A 22,262-nucleotide genomic window follows, 5' to 3' on the forward strand; every position below is an offset into this window, starting at 1 on the left:
CCTCTGGGAGGCTGTGGGTTAGTTTTGGAGTTCCTGTTTTTGTTTTTCCTGGCTCATGTAATGTCCGTTCAAGCCATTCTTCTGCTCGTGAAGCAGAGCCTGTATGCTCCCCGATAGCAATTTCAGCATCTTTTTTCAAAGTCTCTAGAGGACAGAGCTTCTGGCCATAGACACAATAATGGTGGGCCAATTGTAGAACACTAAGTATATTTTCTACCACTGATTTTGGAGAACTGTGTGGGCCATGTTCTTTTCAACTATACATACCTTCAATTTCTTGGTCTTTTCTTTTTTGTGTTAGAATACTCTGCTTTTTATAACTGAATTTCTGTGTTTCTTCATTCCTGCCAGAAGGACAGGAATCCTGGCAGTTAAAATAACCGGTTCCCAGGGGGAGGAACTTGTCTGCATGTGAGCAGAATCAGATGGAACGGTTGTTTAAACGTGCTTTAGGATAAGGATTATGCCTCGATTTCTTCCAGAATGGGAGTGGCCAGAGGGAAAAGGAGTCCAACTGTTGTAAACCTGACACAAGGTGGTGAAGCAACGGAAGCTGTATTTTTAAGATCTAATATGCATGTCGTAGAGTATATTGTAGCATAAAGTTCTGTATCTGATGCCTAACTAACTTTGTACGTGCAAAAGACCTGTGAAGATCTGGAAGAATGCTGGGATCCTAACAATTGTTTCTGCCTTAAAGTCTGCAGATCTTTACTTTGTTTTCCTTTGCTCTCATCTAGGCTGGAGAGCAGATGCAGATGCTTCAACTTACCTTAACTGCTTGGGAGTATGATGTGGGTCCCATGTGAACAGTGGGAAATACTAGTAAGCAGAACTCACAGAATCATGGAATAGTTGAAGTTGGAAAGAACCTCTGGAGATCTTACACTCCAACCCCCAAAACTGAGCATTCTTCTTCACTGAAATTAATCTGTCATTAATAATGGCTGAAGAGAGAACTAGTTAAATAGTTTTTTACAGTCCTTATTTCTATTCTTTAAGAGGAATTTTACTCCTGGATATCTGTCTAGCTGTTCCCATCTCCTTRCAGCAGATGGGATTTGGAGACTCTCTCTTGACTTGTAAATTTTGACAGATTTGAGGAAAACATTCTTTCTGCTCCATCTTCAGCTGTATCTTCTGGTCTAATAAAATTGTTACTTTTCTGTATGAAGGTGGAGGCATATTGAGTATAAAAGCCAGATGGTAAACCAGGACAGTTAAGCCTTTTTCATCATGCTGGCCAGAGGTCTAAAGATCTGCACTAATGTGTTTAAACAAAATGTTTTGGGAATTGCAAGAATCCAAGAACTGTTCCAAGTATGAGGCTAAATTCTGATAAAATTTAAAAAGAACTTTAAAACATAAGTATCTTTTCAATACTTGTATTGACCAGGGCAGGATGTGTTTTAATGACTTCTAATTTCTCTTTTGAGAGAGAGCCTCTTCACCAGATTCATGTAACAGGGATGTAATGATCATAATTCCAGTTTAGTTGCTTAATAATGTTAAGATTAGAAGTTAATGGCTCCCAGTACTATCATTGACAGTGGAGCCAMGGTTGCAAAGACAGAATTGGGAAGTGAAGTGACTAATCCAGAGAAGAGGTATGTGCTGCTATTCTAAATGTTATGTTGAAGCTTCTTAGCTTCTTCACTTCTACTGTCTCATGAGGTAGCACATGTAGACCTTAGAGGCTTACTGACAAGGAAGAGATGATGTCTTTTCACATGTTACATCTGAGTCTCTTTTATATCTGTGCTCTCATACAAATAAGGAGGCTTCAGGGGCAGAGCCTCTTTAAGAAGTGTATTAACTCTACCTGTCTGTTCTTTCTTCCCCTCAGTGGTACTACCCTTGTAATTGTGCAAGCTCAATAATAACCTGGAACTGTGTGGTAGTCTGCTTAAAAACAAGCAGCCTTCTCCCTCCCAGTTCCCTATCTGTTTGYTTTTAAGCAGATCTGCTCTGGAGCACGGCCATGGAACACAGCTCATTTGGCATATCTGAAAGTTTGGCAAGCACAGGGAGTAAAAAACGACCAGGATCAAGTATTTGGAAAAAGTGAGGGGAAAGATGACACCTGTCCACCATAGAGCACTTGCCAAGAATATGACCTGCCAAAACTAGTAGTAGTACATGACATACGTTAGAAGCTGGGCGATGTTGATGGCAAGCAGCGTGGTTAGACTTTAATATTTGTTGTTTTGAATTTAATTGAAGATACTGCTATTTATTATTTTGAATTTAATTGAAAGTCTTGGATGTGTTTAACTACTGTAGTAGCGGAAGATCCAACTAGTGACTTTCGAACAAGAGCCTTGAGGAAGGATATGTTATTTCTAGATGAATGTTTTTCAAACATCCACTTCYTTAGATGAGTTTACTTCTGTCCCTTCCCTCCTCCTGATTTCAGCTTCAGAACTTTGCCCATCCCCAGATAAACAAAGAAAAACATGGTTTGCACCCTAAGCTCCAGCAAACTCAGCCCAGACCTCTTCAGCTATTAGTAGAGGCTGCTACTTCTCTGCTCCCTTTGGCCAAAGTCTGCATACTTCAGATGCCACACAGTCCTCTTCCTGTTGCCCCCAGTGATTCTCCAAGGAATTGCTTTTCTCTTTCTCAGCTCAGTTTTGGGGGTTGCCTTCCTTGATAAGTCTAGTTTCCCCCAAGGATGGTAAGCACAGSTTTGCCCACGGTGTAGGTATAGGCACGGTGTGGTAAGCTCGTTCTGCTCATCTGCCGTTGTGTGGTGGTAGAGGAGGAACAAGAGGGAGTGGGGTGCCCTGCCCAGCCAGACCTGGCTGCTGACAGACTGGGATCTACTGCTTCAGATCCTGAGCTGATCAGGGTTATTATCCTGATAATAATTTTTTCCATTATTATCTCACTCAGAAGTTGAAAAGCCAGAGCAGCCTCAGTTGCTGTCTGTACGTCTGTATTCAGTTTGCGTTGCTTTGGGTGCTAGGACCACACTGTTAATTGCCACCTTTCCATTTAGAGCTGCAGCTCACRTTTTGGGGATTTAGATGCTCTGAGGATGCTAAAAAATTTAGCTGCGCTTATTCAAGAAAGTTAGGGAAAGGGAAGTCTTATCTCCTTWACAAAGGAAGCTTTGCCTTTAAATAATTTATTTGGTAAAATTGCTTTTGATGTATTCTTATTACAGAATTTTATCACCTAGGAACAGCACAACAAATTCTGCTCTTACATGCCTCTGGTTGTACCTGCATCCTGGTTTTACACAGGTGAAAAAGAGCTGGTTTAGGAATGTCAGTAAATACGTCTTATGGTTTCCCTTTGGTTAAAGTAACAGAATTTATAATATAAGAATGGGGACAAAAACAGTCGTATAAATGTGCATTCAAGTTGGAAGTGATTTAATGTAATAGGGTAGGCTTTATGATTTGGTCTGTGAAGGTGAGACCTTTATTCTCTTAAATCTACTTGCTCATTTTTCTRAAGGCATAAATGATGCTTGCAGAATGTGCATGCAGAGAGTTAACTTGATAGTTTTTTTTTGGGGGGGGGGGATAGAGAAATGGGTGATAAAGCTTGTATCAAGCCTCTGAGAACCTGGCTGTATGTCTACTCTGAATTTCAGAAGCAAGGAAACATTTTTGATGTTGTAGTCCATTATGTTTTGTCTGTTGGCGTTTTCTGCCTTAGAGCTGATGTACCACATGTCCATTTTTTCCTAAGCCGGTCTTGAACTGTTCTTCCTTTCAGATGCTTTGTAACCTAACTACCCTCAAATGAAGCCGTTCACTTATTCCATGGGCAGTGCAGGCACAAGTGTGAAATCCCTTCAAACATTACGGCTTTAGCTTTTGTTATAAGGGACATTCCATTCAAAGGAATAAGTTGTATTTACTCGTACATTTAAGTTTTATGAATTGTGTGCAAATGTTTTTTACTGTTAAAATAGTGCATATTTTTTCTGAAGTGTCTATTTTATTAGTGTAATTTAAAAAGAAAACACTAAGCCCGTGCTACTATTGGGTGTCTGATTGCCAAGTTAATCTCTTATCACAAGTCTCATTGATCTTCTGTTTGAGCAGCTGAGAGTCTATTTTATGTATAGCGATCTTTCATAAAGTTTATTCCTGGTAATAAAGCTAACTGGGGCGAGTGCCAAGCTATTCTCAGAGGCAGACTGATCCCAACAAGAGAAGTATTTTATTTTGTTAGATGGGGTTATTGTTTGGGTATGTACTTGTGGCAGAACTAGTCAAATTGCTAGCGAGTGTGTCAAACTAGGTTCAGAGGTGTACTCTTACTGGTATGAAGTTAATGGCATTACTGGGCAGTGGACATTCAGATTTGACTTTTAATACGATGCCCGGAATCACTTGCATTTTCTACTTATTACTGTATGATATTCTTAAACTGGATTGTTCATCTCATGTGGCATGGCAGAAAGCCTGAAAAAAAAGAGAACTTTGGATGTATTAAATATATTCAACTATATTATGCGTAAGAGGAAGTAGTTTTATTCTACAAAGCTCAGCTGTATTGGCTTATCTTAAATTACATTGCTTTTCAGATTTTTGAAATCTTATAATACTTTAGCCTGCAGTTGTGTTTAGATACTTTGAAAGTATCTTCATACCAAACCTACATGTAAATTTAGAAAATATRTTTTAAATTTTTAATTGTTAATAGAGAGTAATATACTTTTTTCCAGAGGCTCTGAAATATATTACTGTATATAGAGAAGAGTTTAATAGATGGCTGGKCACATTTTTTATGTTGCTTGGTTTATCTTTCAATATTCATATGACAATGGTTAATCTTCTGTGCACTACAGTGTGTGTAACTATACGTAGTTTTATGGCGGTTTTGAGAAGCAGTAGTGTTTTGCATACAGCTTTGTGTTAAACGCTTGGAGAAATTGCAAGTAGATACGGATCGGTTACAGCTCTCAATATGTTCTTCTGCTTCTGTCCATAAGTGACATTATGGGTGGTCAACACCAGCTGCCTTCATAACAGTCTCCCCTCTGCCTGTTCTTGCAGCAGATTTGGAATTACTGGCCCATATCCCACCTGTAGCCTTCTCCTGCTCTGGTGGCTGGAGGCAGGTGTGCTGAGGTCCTCGCTGGTGATGCGGCCAGCGATGCTTGCACTGTGGCCGACAGGAGAGTTGGAAGGGCCATAGCATGCCCCGAGCTGCTGGGGTGCTGGGCAAAGGGGCAGATGAGGGGTGCAGGGTGCCCTGGTGGGTGCTAGGAGCTCCCTTGCGGGAAGGGGGCAAGTGTGCAGTTCTCCAGTGCTGGGCCACTTCTCTTCCCTTCGTGCTCAGCGTGGTCACTGGCATCGGTGCTCATGGTGAAAGCAGGGGGCCCGTCACCACTCAGCTTTTTTCATTAGACTTTTAACAGATTCAGCCAGGCCCAGCTGCATCCTTCACCTTCACATCTTATAAGAGCTTTTGCACTTAATTTTACACTTCTTGAAATCAGGAGAAAAGCACAAAGCATCACAAATCAGTGACACTTGTTTTCACGCAATAGCACATGAATATGCAGACAGAAGGGAAGATGATCATATACCATACAAACTGCAGAAAAATGGAAGGAGAAAATGCCTGTAATTTCAGCTAATGTTAGCTCTTTGTAATCATGATGGGAACAAAATTTTTTTCCCACCATTGATATCTTTCCTGTCATTCTAACTCGATGTTTTTCTCCCCATAATTGGCAGCTAACTGTAAGCGATAGCCAGCCTGTGTCGCTGCCCTGCTTGTCCTGTGATGTTCTGCATAGTAACTTGTTGTGAAGATCTTTGCGTGATGAAGCAGAGGCAGCTTAGTTTAGCCAGGCCCTTGTCCTGTTGTAACCATTAATACCACATGGTATCATAGTATGTTACAGAGCATCAAACAGTACRCGTTCACGGCTATCGCCTGCGATGCCCTCACGTCACTACTTCTYGGAGCTGAAGAATACCAGTGTGTTAGTAACTGAAGCAAAATGCAAAGTCTGGGTTAAAGTATTTAGAGCGCCTTGCAAGCCTTCTACATCTGCTGACATACAATGAAGTTAGGTAGTGTTCTTTGGCACCTTTGTGCTATTCCTCTGAAAGCTTATATTTTTATCTGAAATGTTGTTCTAGAGCCAGACTTGGAGGGTGATTGGGTTTTTTTTTTTTCTTTTTCAGATTGATTCTGAGACTTCTAATGTTGCATTTAAAGCTCAAAATGTTAGCCTCCATTAATTCTTACATTGGATCAAATCTAGATGTCTGTGAATAAATTTTCTGCTGCAGAACTAGCTCACACAGAAATCTGGAAATAAAATACTGAAATGTTTGAACTAGTTGGAAATATTTTGAAGCCTTGTATAGGACTGACAAAATGCGCATCTGCTGAAGARAGTTAGTTTGATGCTGTTTGTCACTGGCTATTATCATGAGTGACATGTGACAATTGTGACTGTAGTAGATGAGGAACAGTCCACTTRCAATAAACAGCTATTTGTTTAAAACAGGAAGGTTTGGATTTAGCAATTGGTCAGCAATAYGCTCACCAACTGTACAGCTTTATTATATAGGGAAATTAAACCCATACRTTGTTATGAAGCCAGTATGTTTGTTGGATCCATCTGGGACTTATTTAGCAAGGAAGAATGTTAATTTAGTGTATACTAGCTAAGATAACTAGTCTGGAGGGTCAAGGTACTGACTTCAGAGGCATTTCTGAACAAAGATGTTGCAGTTGGTGGGTGGATGGCACTGCTCTCAGCTGTTGTATGAGCTTGCATAAATAGTATCATCTCCACTTTAATCTTTCGGGTGTTCAGAGGTACTGTGCATATTTCTGTTTAACCCCTGGACACTTGCTGGCATGCCTGACCCTTTAACAATTCCTATCCCTCTGTCCAGCCCTGGCACCTTGGCTCCAAACAGTCTAGAAGTAAAGCCAGTAATTTTGAAGTTTTGTGTTAAGAACATCTATTTAACTAAAAGTGTTTTCRTTTTATCAGGATATAGTTTCTATTGTACTCGTTACACTAGTACGTTGAACACTTCTGCAGGACACTTTGCTTCCCTGTTATACGATATTTACTTTCCTTTGCATGTAACGGTCAGTTAAAATATATTAAAACTGGTGATGAAAGTTACTGGACTTTGGCATCAGGAAAAAAAAGCTTTGTTCTTTCAAAAAACAGCAGCAGTGGCTGGAGCAGTGTGTTTTGTAGAGGAACGCTGGTTCTTAATCTGTGTTTGAGGATAATCACTTGATTTAGCTCACCTTACATTTTGAGAATGAGAAAGATGTTTAAACCCTGAAGCTTAAGGGATCTGTTTCTCTGAAAATGACCTGTATTTTTCTCACCCATTTTATATTGCTTTGGGGAAATAGTTCTGAAAGAGTAGCTTTACAGGCTCTTGCAGAGGCTTTGTGCACCTCGTGCTTTGGAGGGAGGTGTTTGTCAGCTTTCTTGTTATTCCCCCTCTTTCCTCAACCTATTTGCTGGTTTTGAATAGCTTTTATACTTTSTGGTATAAATTTAATCACTAGCAAATACCAACACGGTAAGTGTAGCATATGCAGGGCTAAAACAAACTTCAGAGCGACCTAACTATTAAACCATAGAAACAAGAGGAAACTGCATCATCCTTAATAACATCTGTAAAGTCCCGTGCAGGGGGGAGAGGAAATAGCCAGCAAGGCTGGCAAATGGATTGCAATAAGTTTGTTTCCATGTTATAGTGATAATTGTACAGGTGCTAGTTTATGTTGCTCAAATAGTTAAATTCTTGTTGTAAGGCCTGGAGTCTGGATCATTTCAAAGATGCTTCACCCAAGGGTCTATACTCTGGAAAGCAAGAGCTCTCCTAGTTTGCATTAGAAGAACAATGAAGTAATAATCATAGAAATATGTTAATAAAATAATTAAGGATGATGTAGGTAGTATTATGTTTTTGGACATCTTTTAGTTATGTTATTCCCCCTTATTTTTTTTATAGCAAACTTTGGCCTGTTCCATTTTAACGGCGTTGTTGAGCGAGTTCTCAAGTTCAAGTAAAACCAGCAACATTGGACTAAGCATGGAGTTCCATGGTAACTGTAAACGTATATTTCAGGTAAATTAGTTATGTATCAATATATGCTACCTATATTTCTAAAATTTAAATATTAAGAAGTACTTTATTGCGCTAGGTACATTCAGCTACAATGTGTGCCTAACCTCATTTAGTAGGATAAACATGTATTATGCRTACAGATATTGACTATTTTAGGAAAATGAATAATATATTTTTAATAATTGCATCAAAAAGGTACAATCCTTTTTGCCCATTTTATGAATGTAGAGCTATAGCTCTTTGCACAGTCGGACTCTTTAATTCCTTGGCTACCAATTGCAAACAAAACGAATACTCTGTGGAACAATGATAGTCTTAAATATAGATTTGGTTTAAAGCCAAGGAGAGCTATGTATTTAAAAATATTATTGCAGATGGTGTAGTCTGGTTGTCTCAGATGTATTGTTTGGCCAGGCAGAAATGTTTTTGTGAAGGCATTGCTTTAAGTTCTGACTTTGTGGAACAACTTAACAACTTTTTTTYCATGCCAAAGACCAACTCTCTCCTCTACCAGTTGTTAAAAAGATATTGTGAACAGGTTTTTCTTTTGGTGGCTAATATTCGTTATGATATTTTTACCTTTTTTAATAGTTTTGGCAAATGAGTTGGGGTTTTGACTGACTTCAGAATATGTTCTGTATTTTAATGAAAAATAAGAGGAAACAGAAAACCCTTTTCTCTTTAGAAAATTATTTCTTTTTATCAACATTTTTATTAATGTCTCTGAAAGTCCCTATTAATAGATTGTGTTCGTCCTGACTTTAGGAGGACGATCTGCGACAGATCTTCATGCTCACAGTAGAGGTACTTCAGGAATTCAGCAGACGTGAAAACCTCAATGCTCAGATGTCTTCAGTGTTTCAGCGTTATCTTGCACTAGCCAATCAGGTCTTAAGCTGGAACTTCCTTCCTCCAAATTATATCCTTTCAATGTCAGGCCCTTTATTTCACTCAACTTCTGTTATTTTTACCTGGTGATAAGTGGAGCCTTTGTGAGGAAAGAAAAAATGTGAATTGTATAAGCCTTATATTTAGTCCTTGATATAAATTTAAATTAGTGCTCTTAAGCACCTGTGAGCAAGCACAAGCGTGACTACGTACTCAACTTACTGTTATTTTTCATTAAAATTTTTAAATATTTTGTTTAAAAAGCAAAATTAATTCAGTAGAGCAGCAGCCAGTTATGGGTTGATGGTCCATCTGGCATGTATCTGGTTAGTGCAGGGGAGACGGGGCATGTAATATTCAGCTTTAGTGCTGAACCAAATCATGAGTAGATCTAAACTCTTGCTTATGTTTCTTCTGGTGTTTTATGCAAGTATCTGTTCTGTCCCGCATTCCTCCTCAGAGAAGAGGAGGACATGGATGAAAGCCCCATCATAAAGGAACGTGCATGCTCRACTGACTTCCTCATAAGAGAGGATGGTCGTATACGAGAACATATGCTATGTAGTAGGTTCTCTTCAAGCAGAAGACAAGTATTTTCCCACTAAAATAAGAAATGGCATCCCTCCCTCCTCTTTTTTTCTTTCTTTTGCCAACATGCAGTTGTCATTGCTTTTGTTTTTACATTTTGGTGATGTGTGCTGATTATGAATGTCCAAGGAAATAGGGAGATGGAATGCAGAGAAGGAAACAGGTATATAAGGAAATATCAGAAAGAGAAGGAGTCTTGGTGAGGGAGAGAAGAAAAAAGAAACCAAAATGTTCTGCCCAATAAAAGGACTTGAAGAAAACTGTAGAAATACTGAATCACATTCTTGATTTATAGAGTTAAGACAATACAGTAAAACATTTTTGATGCCTTTTTTTCCCYCCCTTTAATAGCTAGGTCATCATCTTTAAGGTGCTGAACCCACTTTCTAAKCCCCAAATTTTTAAGCTAGTTTATGAACTTTTTTCTTTAAATCTTTTGATCTTTCTTGAAATCTTTTGAAAATGGTAAGACTGAGTCTGGAGTCAAATTATTGCATCTTATAAAAGTTTTCAAAAGAGGATTTGAGAATTGTAGGCATTTGTATAATGTGCAGACATCTTTTTTTAAAAAAAATCTGTCATCTTAAATAGAAAGTAAATGCTTTTGTGTTGTGCAATGSTAGAGGTGTTTTCCTCTGATTTTTAGCATTGCCTTGTGCAAACCTCTCGAGTAGTCGTAAGTGCTGATGATATTGGAGTTGGAAAGTGAAAGCTCTAGTTTTCCCATGAGCACCCTGTCTTAACCTAAGAATTATGGTAGTGGAACTGGATGCATACAAGTAGGATGTTAAACCTTCGAAGTTTCAGTTTTCATTTATACCCTCTGTACAATAAAAAGTGATTTAGTCTGTAAATAGGTACTAGTAGATAACTGTTAATTGAAATGGTAATCCATGTTGCTGCTTAACCTTACCTTTTCTGCTCTTTGACCTATTCATCATACTGAACAAATTCCGTCCACTTCTGGAGACAGGATTCTGGTCTGCATGGACTTTTAGTCTGAACCACTACAGCTGCTTTTATGTGGTTGTATTTCAAAAATCTTTTTGTAACTTCTGTCTACTTGATACCATCTTTTTGTTTTCTACTGTTTGGCATTTCATTTGCTGTAAGAATTACAGCAGCAGTTTGGGTCTCCCGCCTCTATATAGCACCTGTTCTCACAGAAGTTGGAGTCACTTTAATCACCTTTGAAGAGTGAATCTCAGCTGACTAAGATTCAGTAATATTGAAGTGACAGGAACATGTTGCTTGTTTGTGACATAAATCTCTCTTCCTTAAAAAGAAAGATTTAAAAAGTAACTGTTGATTATAAACTCTTGGAAAGTGGAGCTTAACTTGGCTGCAATTTAGAATCATAGAATCAGTAAGGTTGGAAGGGACCTCTGGAGATCATCTAGTCCAACCTCCCTGCTCAGCAGGGTCACTTAGAGCATGGTAGACAGGGTTGCATCCAGGCGGGCCTTGAAGATCTCCAGAGAAGGAGACTCCACAACCTCTCTGGGCAACCTCTTCCAGTGCTCCGTTACTCTCACAGTGAAGAAATTCCCCCTCTAAAAAGGCAGCACCTTTAAGAACCTGAAAATTGTGATACTGGTTGATCAGTCAGTATCTTCTTTCCAATCTTGATAGAATATACGCCAAAGCTATGGGCATAAATTTAATACTTAAGGCATTGATTATAATCATCCATTGTATCCATAGATCTTTTTCTTCTTTTAGCTGATATTTTCTCAGTTTGGATAGCATTGATTCTTAGTATTTTCTGCAGAATAGCAGTAACYTGGAGTATTGGCATCTTTAGCAAGATTCTTTTATCTCCAGAAAAAGTAAGTAACAGAAATGTCCATTAACTAGATCCCCAGTGGGTATCTTTAAGAGGTACATAATTTCAAGCACTAAGTTGTGAAAATTATATCTAAACATATCACTTACTTTTAATCAGTTTTTGTGCTATTGTAGGATAATTTAGTATTTGTTGCCCTGTTAAAAGCTGTCTTGGGCAATGCTGCCACCTATTATCGCAGAAGAGTTGTAGTAAGCTGTATTGTCTGTTATTAGAAAGAAGAGCTGGCGTGAGAGATGTATTCTGGAATAGCCACCTCATTGGAGCAGTGAAAGAAGAGAGGTTGGGATCTACCTACTTTTAAGATGGATCTCAATTTTTGAAGGGCTTAGGATGCAGTGCCTCCCATAGCAGGGACAGGACATGATGATCTAGCAGGCCTTGTTCCAGTCATGTGCGATTTCTTCCATCGTGTTTTCTAACATACATTGTTATTTTTATCTGCTCCTCTAGGTATTAGTTCACCTGGTGTTTCTGGATGCTTCAGAGGTTTTTGGCAGTACCGTTGGAAATGACAATAACATAGAATTCCTATTTTGCACTAAGAACGTATGGCAGTCTGCTGTGGCATGTTGGCTTCGGTAGGGTTTCTTTTTTCAGTGCTGTTACAGCATTGTTTAATACTGTTTACTTGGATGGAAGTAGTTCCAGCTGCATCTTTGGTTTTTAAATAAATGTGTCAATAAGAGTAAGGAAATGTAGGTGATCAGTACTAAGGTGTATAGCCATCTCCTTAAGAAATGTGCCTTAAAGGATCCCACTTAGAGTGTATTACGAATGCAACGTCTTCGTTAAGGAGCAGAGTGTTCCTGGACTGTAATGCACCTTGACGTGGACATACATCCTGACCCCACAGGTTGCAATTATATTCTCTTACCTCTGCAGATGTTTTTCAGTCCTTCTGGAGTTTAGGCTTTGTCTGTTCTTGGCAGCTATGTTCTAACAGACTTTGAATGAATGTCCACCAATGCCAGAGTTCTTAACAGAGCATAAGGTTGTGTCTCCCGTTCACAAAAAGAGGTTCGTTATCTGTTGAGCTATCATAGAACCAATCATTCCTTATTTGATTCATTAAGAAACAGATTTTTATAGCTTTCTTTAAACATCACTAATAATTCATGAATAAAAAACAACTCTAGTTTTAGTTCTTTTGGATTTCATGCCTCTGGTTGATTGGAGGAAGCTGGCAAATTCTCAAGTTAACRCAGAACAGGATTGCATTTAGAATATAGGCTTTGTAAACCTCATGTGATGCATTCTGCTAATGCAAATTGTTGTTATTCCATTGAAATTAATGGTGTGATTGCAATTACTGTATGAACTGACTGAAGCTTTTGTCTCATCTAAGCTTTTTCATATGCATGTTCCTCAGCCACAAATTTAAAGGGCTAGAYTTCTCATATCTCTGTCTTTTATACCTCTAGCCAGAATGAGAGACCTTTCTGGGAGATCCTGTGAACTRTATAGCTCAACAGACTTTCAAGGTTGGAACTCAATCCAACCCAGACTGGTAGCATCTGTTGTGCATAATGGAGGCACATTCAAAGTGCACAGACTGCTCTAGAAAACTTGAGGTTTGTTTTGAGGAGTAATTGAGGTTGACKTTGCTGCTGAAAAAGCATGCTGTCTCAGCACCTCCCATGAGCAGAGATACTATACAGGGAACTGCCTAAAAACATTTTTAGCGGGATGAGGTTGCTGGTTTGGTTCATTGCGTACTTTCACAGACGTTTCAGCCTGCATTGAGGAGYAACAGTGCAGGTTTCCATCAGCAGCAAGGCTGCCTCCTCTAGATCTCATGTTCATTAATAGTCAGGAGGTATTTTCAATTTACTACAGCAGTTTATCCTTAATCTGAAAGCTGAAGGGATGAGATGCTATCCTGGCTATTGTTTGACATGTAAATAAAAGTTTAGTGCAACTAAAACAACTGTGTGCAAGAAAGTACAAAAGAGATGGCTGCATTTTAACTCTTACCAGTTTTAGCACTCTTGGGGAAAATGTTATCTAGTTTTGAAGTCCAGGCTATTTAGATTTTTTTTTTCTGGAGTAGTGTGAGTTTTCTTGATCATCCTTTTCTTCTTCCATTATTAATGCTTCCAAGATGCTTCTACACTGCAAACTAATTTGCAGAACTCATTCAGGAAAACAATAAAACAGTAACTATTTAAAAAGTTCAAAAATCAATACACATTATCTATTTAATTCAGTTTTTTATTTGTAAAATGCAAGTCTTTTAAGACAGATTCAGAGCTCAGCAGAAGTATTCCAAACAGTAAAGATAAAGTGATTAAAATAACTTCTAAAACAAAGGCACTGCAGGAGTTTTTCTCCTTTTCTGAGTTGTTCTTCACTCCTTTGGACAAACTTGTAGATGAATGTCTGGCAGAAGAAATCTCAGCTTTGGTTTCGGAGTTTCTGCTTTACTGCTTTGTGGAAGGCAGACCTTGCCCCTTGAGAGGAAAAGACCTTGGGATCCATTCTCAGGACTTCCCACAAATCCCAGTCTTTGAAGTGGAACATGTGTTCTTATCCCCAGTGGCTGCCACAGGACGATCTGGAGGATTTTCATACTCATCCTCACCCATCCGTCCCTTACTGGGAGGAAGTCAAGGGATGGGATGAATATATATATATATATATAAAATATATATATATATATATATATATACACATACATACGTGCACACACACACACATATATATTTTCATTTTGTTTAATATGTTCATCCAAGGAGCGTATAGAACTTGAAAATTATGTATTATGTATTACTTCCCATTTTTAAAGAAATCACTCATTCTTACAGTTCATGAAACAACCAGTCATGGAGCTAATGGCTACATACATAAATTTAAGAGAAGATGAAAGAAAATCTGTCTTAAAGGGTACAGTCTTGTCCTCTTCCTCTTTGGGCATGTTTAGGTATGAATCAATGAATATGTGAACCTTATCATGGGTGAAGGCATCTAGTTGTAATCTTACGCTCTTCAGAAGAGCTTGATACATTTTTAAGGAATTATCTTTTCTGATTTAAACAGGTGTTTTTAGTCTCCGTAAGAATCAATGGTTGTATATCTTGTGAACTGGGTAAAATATCATGTTTCTGGTAAGTTTTTCTTCACTTGGTTTTCTGTCATCCAAAGTAAACTGTAATGAGAATGACTTATTCTTGAATAGAATTAAAAATGTTACAAACTCCTATATTTATTATCAGAAGCATTTTACCCTTGTTTTTCATTTAAAAAGTTGTCAAGATATCATAATAGACTGGATGTCTTTAGGAGTACTTTAGGTAAAGGATTGGGCTGGTTCTGTACTGTTTGCTCAGAAGCATTGAGATATTAAATTAACTTTTGATGATGAAGACACCATTTGTTCTGGGTAGCTGCAGAAGCCCATGTACCAGTATTTTAGTGCCATTTTTTTCAGGTTTGGCATAACTGGGCTGTTGCCAATAGGGGTGAACCATAGTCCAGACCAAATTAGGGTTATTCACAGCAACAAGTCTCCTCAAACCCAACTTATGCTRGTGTTTGTGCACATGTAGTATGTGGTGGAAAATGAGAGTAAGATCTCCAGTGTAGATACAGACGTAATGTGTTGTTTTAGTGAATCGATATTTTACCTACAAATCTGCTATTGTCAGATGTGTCATCAGCCCATTAGCCTGAGATTCAGTACTAAAAATAACAGATAGGACTGCTAAATACTGAGGCTTGTTAAAATAGTGACAGCAAATTGGCCCTTCTTTCGTTCCACGTGAAATGTGTTATGTAACTTGTCCCCTCTGTAAATTAAACCTAGTGAAGAGCAAACTGATTTGCAGAGACTGATAATGCATCTTTCACTATCTTCTGGTACTCATGTATTTCCTAGCAAATCCTTTATTTGAGATTTACAAGAAAAGATACGCTTGTAGATAAACAATTTACAAATACTGATTTGTGTAAAAACATTTCAAAACAAGAGGAAAAATATGTAGCATATTGTGCCAGATCCAATAGCATCAGTCTTAATTTGTAGTATTACCCAGATTTGTAATATTATCCACATAAGGGATGCTTGCATGTGATAATTTCATGCCCATATTTTATTTTCTTCTAGAAGAACTGAAGCGTTTTYAATCACTTAAATGATACCTGTATTTCAGATGGAAGTAAAATAGGCAATTCTTTGATTTGTTTTCTATCTAAAATAATGTAGATTGATTGTGCTCTGATATTGTGCATACACATATTGATAACTTTGAAAATGGTGAAATTGGTTTTGTTTTGTAGTAATATGAAAAATTTTAATTGTTTTTATGCATTATAATGCTTTAGACATCTACCTTCAGTGAAGTTCTTTATAATATTCTACTGTGGAAAAATGGCTTTATTATAACAAGGTTTGACGGTGTGTTGCCATGAAGTTCTGTTTTTGGCTCCTGCTGTTGCTCTAGAGCCAGTGCAGGACTCCAAAGGCAAGTTTCAAATTAAAATTGTCCACTCTGCCTTGTGCCACAGCACTGCATGTGAAGTTAATATTTGCTTTATCTCTTAAACAAAACCCACCAAAACGTAAGGAGTCTGCTTTCTCAAGTGATACTGTCATAAAACTAACTTTGTTTCAGAGATATAAATTCTTTTTTGTGAACATTTGGGGTTTTTTTTGTAGTACCTGGTGATGCACAGTACTCCAGTTAATACAGTTTATCCCYGATATATACGTTGCATGCTGCTGAGCGTACTGTTGCTCATTCTGATGATTGGCTTAGAAAGGGATCAGAGACAGTAGTGAAGGGGGGAAAAAAGAAATTAAAATTTAAGCTGCTATGTTATGCAGTTTTACTGTTATTTGGACTGGGAGGTGTCACATAAGGAAGAGCTTTCAGAAATCTTTGATAAACAGTTCTCTGTGTGATCTGACTGACAAAGAATGTAACATATACTTGGTTTGTCCATGTGTCTTTTTTTTCTGTATTAGAGCGTTTGAAGAATTTCATAAAATTTAAGTTATACCAAAATGCATAGTAAGAACTCATGCAATAGCAACAAAGTCCTGCGTTCAGTGCATGTGCACTTTTTRTGCACATCTCTTACAAACACATGTTTAATATGACAGTGACTTGTGGTGGCTTCTGCTTTTGTTCTGCACAGCATCATTAAAAATGTAGATTAATGCAGGGCTAACATATCTGCATTCTGTGAAGCATATTTGGCTATTTAGAAAAATAGGCTATAGATTTCAGTGAGCTATCTTTAGCTATCATAAGGCCTTTATAAAAGCTGCCAGGAAAATTTTTTAGAAAATGATTTCCCATTTTGCATAAATTTTAACACCTGTTAATCGCGGTTGCTTTTTTCCCTTCTTGCCATGTCACATTAGACACCCTGGTTATCAAAGTGATCGTATCACTATGGTATGTCTCATAATTATGATCAAACTGTTATCTAACATTCCTGGAGCATTCTTTTTTTCAATACTTAATACCTTTTATTCCTTGGCCTCATGCATGAATTATGCTGTGTATGTGAAGAGGCTTAAAGTTTGTTTCCATTACATTCTTTCTGAATGGATCCGTTGTATCTAGGATTTTTTTAAAGCCAAGTAGGAATGTTATTGTTGACCTTGACACCAGATAACTGGGCAGACATTATATAGCTATGTTTGAATCCTCGCAAAATGTGATGCTAAAGCCAACAGAATCCTGGCGCGAGACCCTCCTGGACAGCCGAGTTATGGAGCTTTTCTTTACAGTAAGTTTTGTTCTTCAACTTTCATAGTACAGCTCCACAGGGAAAGCAGCTCCTTCCTGTTCTAAAACTTTATCGTGGGAGTCTTCGTTTTGCACCAGGTAGGACTGATTCAGTTAACTTCAGTTGGTTTATCAAAGCAAACAGAAGTAATGCATTGTTATCAGAATATATATTTTGCCTGTGTATTGCCTTAAATTGAAAACCATTAACTAAAGAAAAAAAAGTATGGTTATCTGAACTTTTATGTATTTAATGCTTTTGGATGTGTATTTATCAACTGAAACCAAGAATTGTGTATGCTTTTCAGCAAAGGTGTAGCACGTCTTAAAAAGATCAAATGAACAGTATGTTTTTACTGATATTTTACTAGTTGCTCAGCAGAACAGCTGAAAATAAGTAACACATTTGCAGTTTCCTAGACAGTTGCAGCATCCAAAATTCTGCAACTTTTTCCCCAGCGTGAGGCAGATCCAAACAAGTTAAATCGAAACAGAAGGAAAACATGTAGAGTGGGGAGGGGGCATGCAATGCTCTAGTCCTATTTTTTTTTTAATCTGATATTAAAACTAGATAAAATTATTGTTGTTTTTCTTTCTTACTATTATTGGGGGGAGAAGTTGGAGGTCTTTCTTCAAGTAGAAGTTACTGCAACACCAACATTTAATGGGTTATAAATTAGAGTATTATGGTAATTTCACTTTTTGTTGCATCTAATGAGACCTGAGACTTCAGCATTCTTCAGACTGTGTTTGTTTTTGCAAAGCAGACAAGTAACATGTTCAAGGCTTARTCAAAGTGATTATTAGACAAAGTGAATATAAATCTTCAGTGCTGCTTGGGACTAGTTTGATAAGGGTTTGGATGCCATGTCCATAGTTTGTAGGATTTTGGTGGGAGGGAATGATAATCTATTTATTTATTTGGACTGAAAGTTTATCTGCTCCAGGAGTTGTGAAAAGGTGAAAAAATTGCTGGCAGAACTCTTAGCAGCTACACACAATCTGAACAGCTGTCYAGACTATCCAGACAGTTGCTACTGTCAGCTGTGAATCTCCTCATGCAAATAGCTTTCTGGCTTCCACATTAACCCGTTCTTGTTTAGTAGCATGAAGGCGTCTGAGTAAAATATCTGGTTCTTTAGCAGTCTGTAAGGCAATTAATTATTCATGATCAAAAATAATGCTTTAAATAGCATTCAGAATTGCTTTAATGCATTTGTATTTTCTTTATTAGTAACCAAAAAGTGCCAACATTTGATTATTTTTGAGTGAATGCTAGCCAGAACAGTCTGCTGTCAGTTTTTGTTTTAAATTCCTAATTTGTAATGGTTGAGGCTTGTAGTATTAGTTTCCCACTTGAAGTAATGCAAGTGAATGGTGGTAGTTTATATTCATTTAGATATAAGAAACTTTAATAACCTTATAAAAATTGGCAAGACAACTGTATTAAAGAGGAAGCTGTCAGGCCTAATTTCTTCCTAGGGTGGGACATGCATTAAAAAGGATATTTTGGTTTCAGGATTTGTTTTCCCTAGTAGTTTGATCTTTCAGAAGTTAACCGTGCAGCTAATCTGTCTAGTTACCAGCTGGATGGAATTGAAACAAGAATGCATGGAGAAATGGGTAGAGTGTTTTAGCTGTGCTTTTATTTACCCTGTTTGAYTAAATTTATTTAGGAGAGGAAAAGCCAGCGTGTATTTATTTTTCAGCAAATCCTATGTGGGGAAAAAATGGAAGGCATTATTCTACGAGAAATCTTAAAATCTGTACTCGATGGTTGCAGTAGATGCATGGGCTTACTGCAGCATTAGGGGTTTTGAATCTAGAAGGCTTTACGAGYGGCAGCAGTGATGTAACAGGTTGCTGAACTGAGAGAAGATCACTGCTGGCCTTGTACAATGTCAGGCTGTTGCCAAGGAAGTGATGCATTCATTTTTGTGCATGTCTTCAATGTTTACCTCTGCTAAAGGAGCATCTATATAATCTTGATTGAGCTTGTTGACTAACTTTAGCAAGACTCTGTAGCCTAGGCATAGTTAGCATAATACGGATGACTGTCATTATTGCTGTTTTTAGAAGGAGCAGTATGTCTGCCTGGCTGGCATCTGTTTCTCTCCTTAAGACATAACATTCAGTAGACAGTTCAGTTTTCAAAATGTAGGTAAGATCTAGCTAAGCGTTAGTTTTAGTGAGTTAATTCATGGCTTGTGATGTTTGTGAACTGAGATGCAATCTTGACGTTTACAGTGATTTTAGGGTTGTAGAAACCCTTCCATTTCCGACTGAATAGAAGTTAGAGGAAGCTTTTTTTGGTGTGTGCTCTTTCGGATTGAGAGCCATGTGACTGTTGTAAGAACACCCTATTTTCCGTGTATTATTAACTATCTCACTTCCTGAAAGGTGCATCGAAAAATCAGAGAAGATACAGATATGGCCCAAGATTCGTTACAGTGCCTGGCACAGCTGGCCTCTTTGCATGGGCCGGTCTTTCCCGATGAAGGTTCCCAAGTCGATTACCTGGCACACTTCATTGAGGGATTACTGAATACTATCAATGGGTATGTATGCCTGCTCTCTAAATTTAGATGGCATCTTTTAATCTTTAGTTTGGAGCATGATGTATGTGTGTGGAGACCTGGTGAGGCTTGCTTATTTCTGGGTATAATTTGAATTTGCTTTGGATTATTGAAATTTAAAAAGGGGGGGGAAAGCAGGGTAAAGTAGGTGGTCCTTAAACAAAGGGAAAGAGATTTATTGGTTGAAAACATCTCAACTAAATCAATTTTTAGCATTTTTCTTAATGACAGAAAACTAACTGCCATTTCTATCTATAGAATTGAAATAGAAGACTCTGAAGCAGTGGGAATTTCCAGTATTATCAGCAACCTGATAACCGTATTTCCTCGCAATATTTTAACTGCCATTCCAAACGAACTTTTCTCTTCATTTGTTAACTGCCTCGCACACCTCACTTGTTCTTTTGGGAGAAGTGCTGCCTTGGAAGAAGTGGTGAGTATCCATTCTCAAATAGTAGGCAATTTTTTTTATTCCGCTCTATTTGCCTCTATTTGTGTAAGTGACATCAGAATTTTGCTACTTTGCTAGTAACTGTGTAACATATTGCTTTGGAATTCTATGGTTGTTTTAGATATTACTGAAGTCACATCTGAGAGGATTTTGGTTTTGCTTTGAGCAACATAAAGAAAAATTACACAATATTAGGTTGTGCAAAGCTTTGTTTTGATTTAAGCCACCTGTCTTGTATTTTCTTCATTTTTTAAAAGATTGGATTCATTAAAAAACAAGAAAGACTAAATATTGCTGACTTGCTCCTGTTGCTCAGAGAAGTGTTGTAGATGATTAACAAGCTGCAGTTCTGAAAGCTTAGAACAGCTACGTGAGCATATGGACAGGCTGAAACCTACTGCTGGCAGGGCTTATGAGCCAGGAACTTTGGTTTTAAGTGGATATAGCTGTTAAGATCTTCTGTTGTTAATCCCACACTACTAAGCTGTTTAAATCACCCCTACATCAGTGGTACAGGTCAGAAGATAATTCTGTGTACTCATCTGGCACAGGAGTTCACAGGATGTTTGTTTGTTTACTTTGAAACTTTTGTTGTAATGTTCAAGAGTACTTCTATATCTTCTGTCTACAAAATTGCATTAAAAACAAAAACTTGTAAGGATACCTAGCTTTAAAAAAGCCCCAAAGTGCTAAGGCAAATAATCTTGCATCTGAGCTATTTATATATAATTACTGATTAAAATATTCTTACTAAGGCTATCAAGGTATTAGCCAATTTTCCCCTATTACCATTATAATAAATATGATTTTTTTTTACCTGTTTAGCTACATTGACTGGGCTTTAATGCTTGAGTTTGAAAATACTTATAGAAGTATCTAGTTATAAATTTGACAGGCATGTTTCTTTACTGGTGAGAACACAGATGTGTTTAATTAGTGTTCATTGCAGAGCATTAGAACTGATGTCTTTGCTGCARGGTTAAAATACATTTCATTTGGCCCAGTGTTCACTTAACATTTCAGTGTTCTTGTCTTAGTCAAGAAATTGGTGATTACATTTAGAATTTTAAAATGCAGCAAAGTTTCAAACTTTATCGTTCATAATTGCTCTGTTTTAGGGATTGTCTAGTAGAACTCAGGAAAAGAATGATGTTGTTCCTGGTGTTTGCTGACAGGTTTGTGAATGTTCATGAAGCCTTTATATCAACTTTCAGCAGAATCATAGCAGCATCCTTTAAATTAAAGAAACTAGAGAGCATGCATTGTTTCCTCAATTAGCCTCTTGCTACATGAGAGCTGCAATACACTACACATTTGACTTCAAGAGTGCTCGGTATACCCCAACTCAAACAGTTCATCTCTCAGCAAAAGCTTACAATAGTGTGTGTACCAGTATCTACCTCAAACAGTTTTTGTTTTGGAAGGGGCTGGTTATGTCTGATGAACTATGGTTGCCTGCATTTCTTCAGCAAAAAATTATGAGGCACAAGGAATCCGCTTAGCCAAAGGCCTGCTAGTGAAACCCTCAAAATGAGGAGATCCGTACTGTGCAGCCCACTTCAAAGCGCTGCGTGGCTTGGCACAGCATCGCAAGCTGTTGCTGATGGTAGTTGTTGCTGTTGCTAATATTGATGTTCAACCAAGAAAAAAACAAAGGAGGAGGGGTGGATCCAAACCAGAACAGCTCACGTTCAGATGTTTGTTTTACACTGAGCTGGCTGTTGGGGTTGGGGAGGTTGACTGAAGGAAGGCTGAACATTTGCCTGAACGGCTACGCTGGCCGGATGGTGGCAGGCGGTAAGCRTCAGCAGTGCTGCGGGGCAGCATGCGGCACAACTTGGACCGGTCATCTCTTCCTTTGACAGTTGTCCACAGCTATGCTCAAGATTTAATTTTTATGCAGAAGTAGAGGTCAAATAGTCCAGCAGACTTAGTGGTGGGCATAAACAGGATGTTGAGTGAAAAATCAAATGGAAATAGAAATGCTGTCAAAAATTTATTTTGCTCAGAGTGAGTATTAACGCATTGTTCCTGTTTTGTGGGTTTTTTATTTTGTGGAGGTTTTTTTCTTTTTCTTTTTTCTTT

At 37.9% G+C, this 22,262-nt stretch overlaps 1 protein-coding gene across 1 annotated transcript in view; it reads left to right on the top strand.

Annotated features, from left to right (window-relative positions):
- Positions 1-22,262, top strand: part of XPO4 (exportin 4) — a 63,838-nt gene that overhangs the window by 12,687 nt on the left and 28,889 nt on the right. The window contains exons 4-8 of the mRNA XM_085321825.1: positions 7,974-8,090; positions 8,856-9,009; positions 17,039-17,151; positions 19,551-19,708; positions 19,985-20,159. Coding sequence (XP_085177951.1) covers positions 7,974-8,090; positions 8,856-9,009; positions 17,039-17,151; positions 19,551-19,708; positions 19,985-20,159 — 717 coding nt within the window. The remainder of the gene's footprint in view (positions 1-7,973; positions 8,091-8,855; positions 9,010-17,038; positions 17,152-19,550; positions 19,709-19,984; positions 20,160-22,262) is intronic.

This window comes from Rhea americana, unplaced genomic scaffold (assembly GCF_003343005.1).
Source record: "Rhea americana isolate MKP2758 unplaced genomic scaffold, rheAme1 scaffold_71, whole genome shotgun sequence".
Lineage (NCBI taxonomy): Eukaryota > Metazoa > Chordata > Aves > Rheiformes > Rheidae > Rhea > Rhea americana.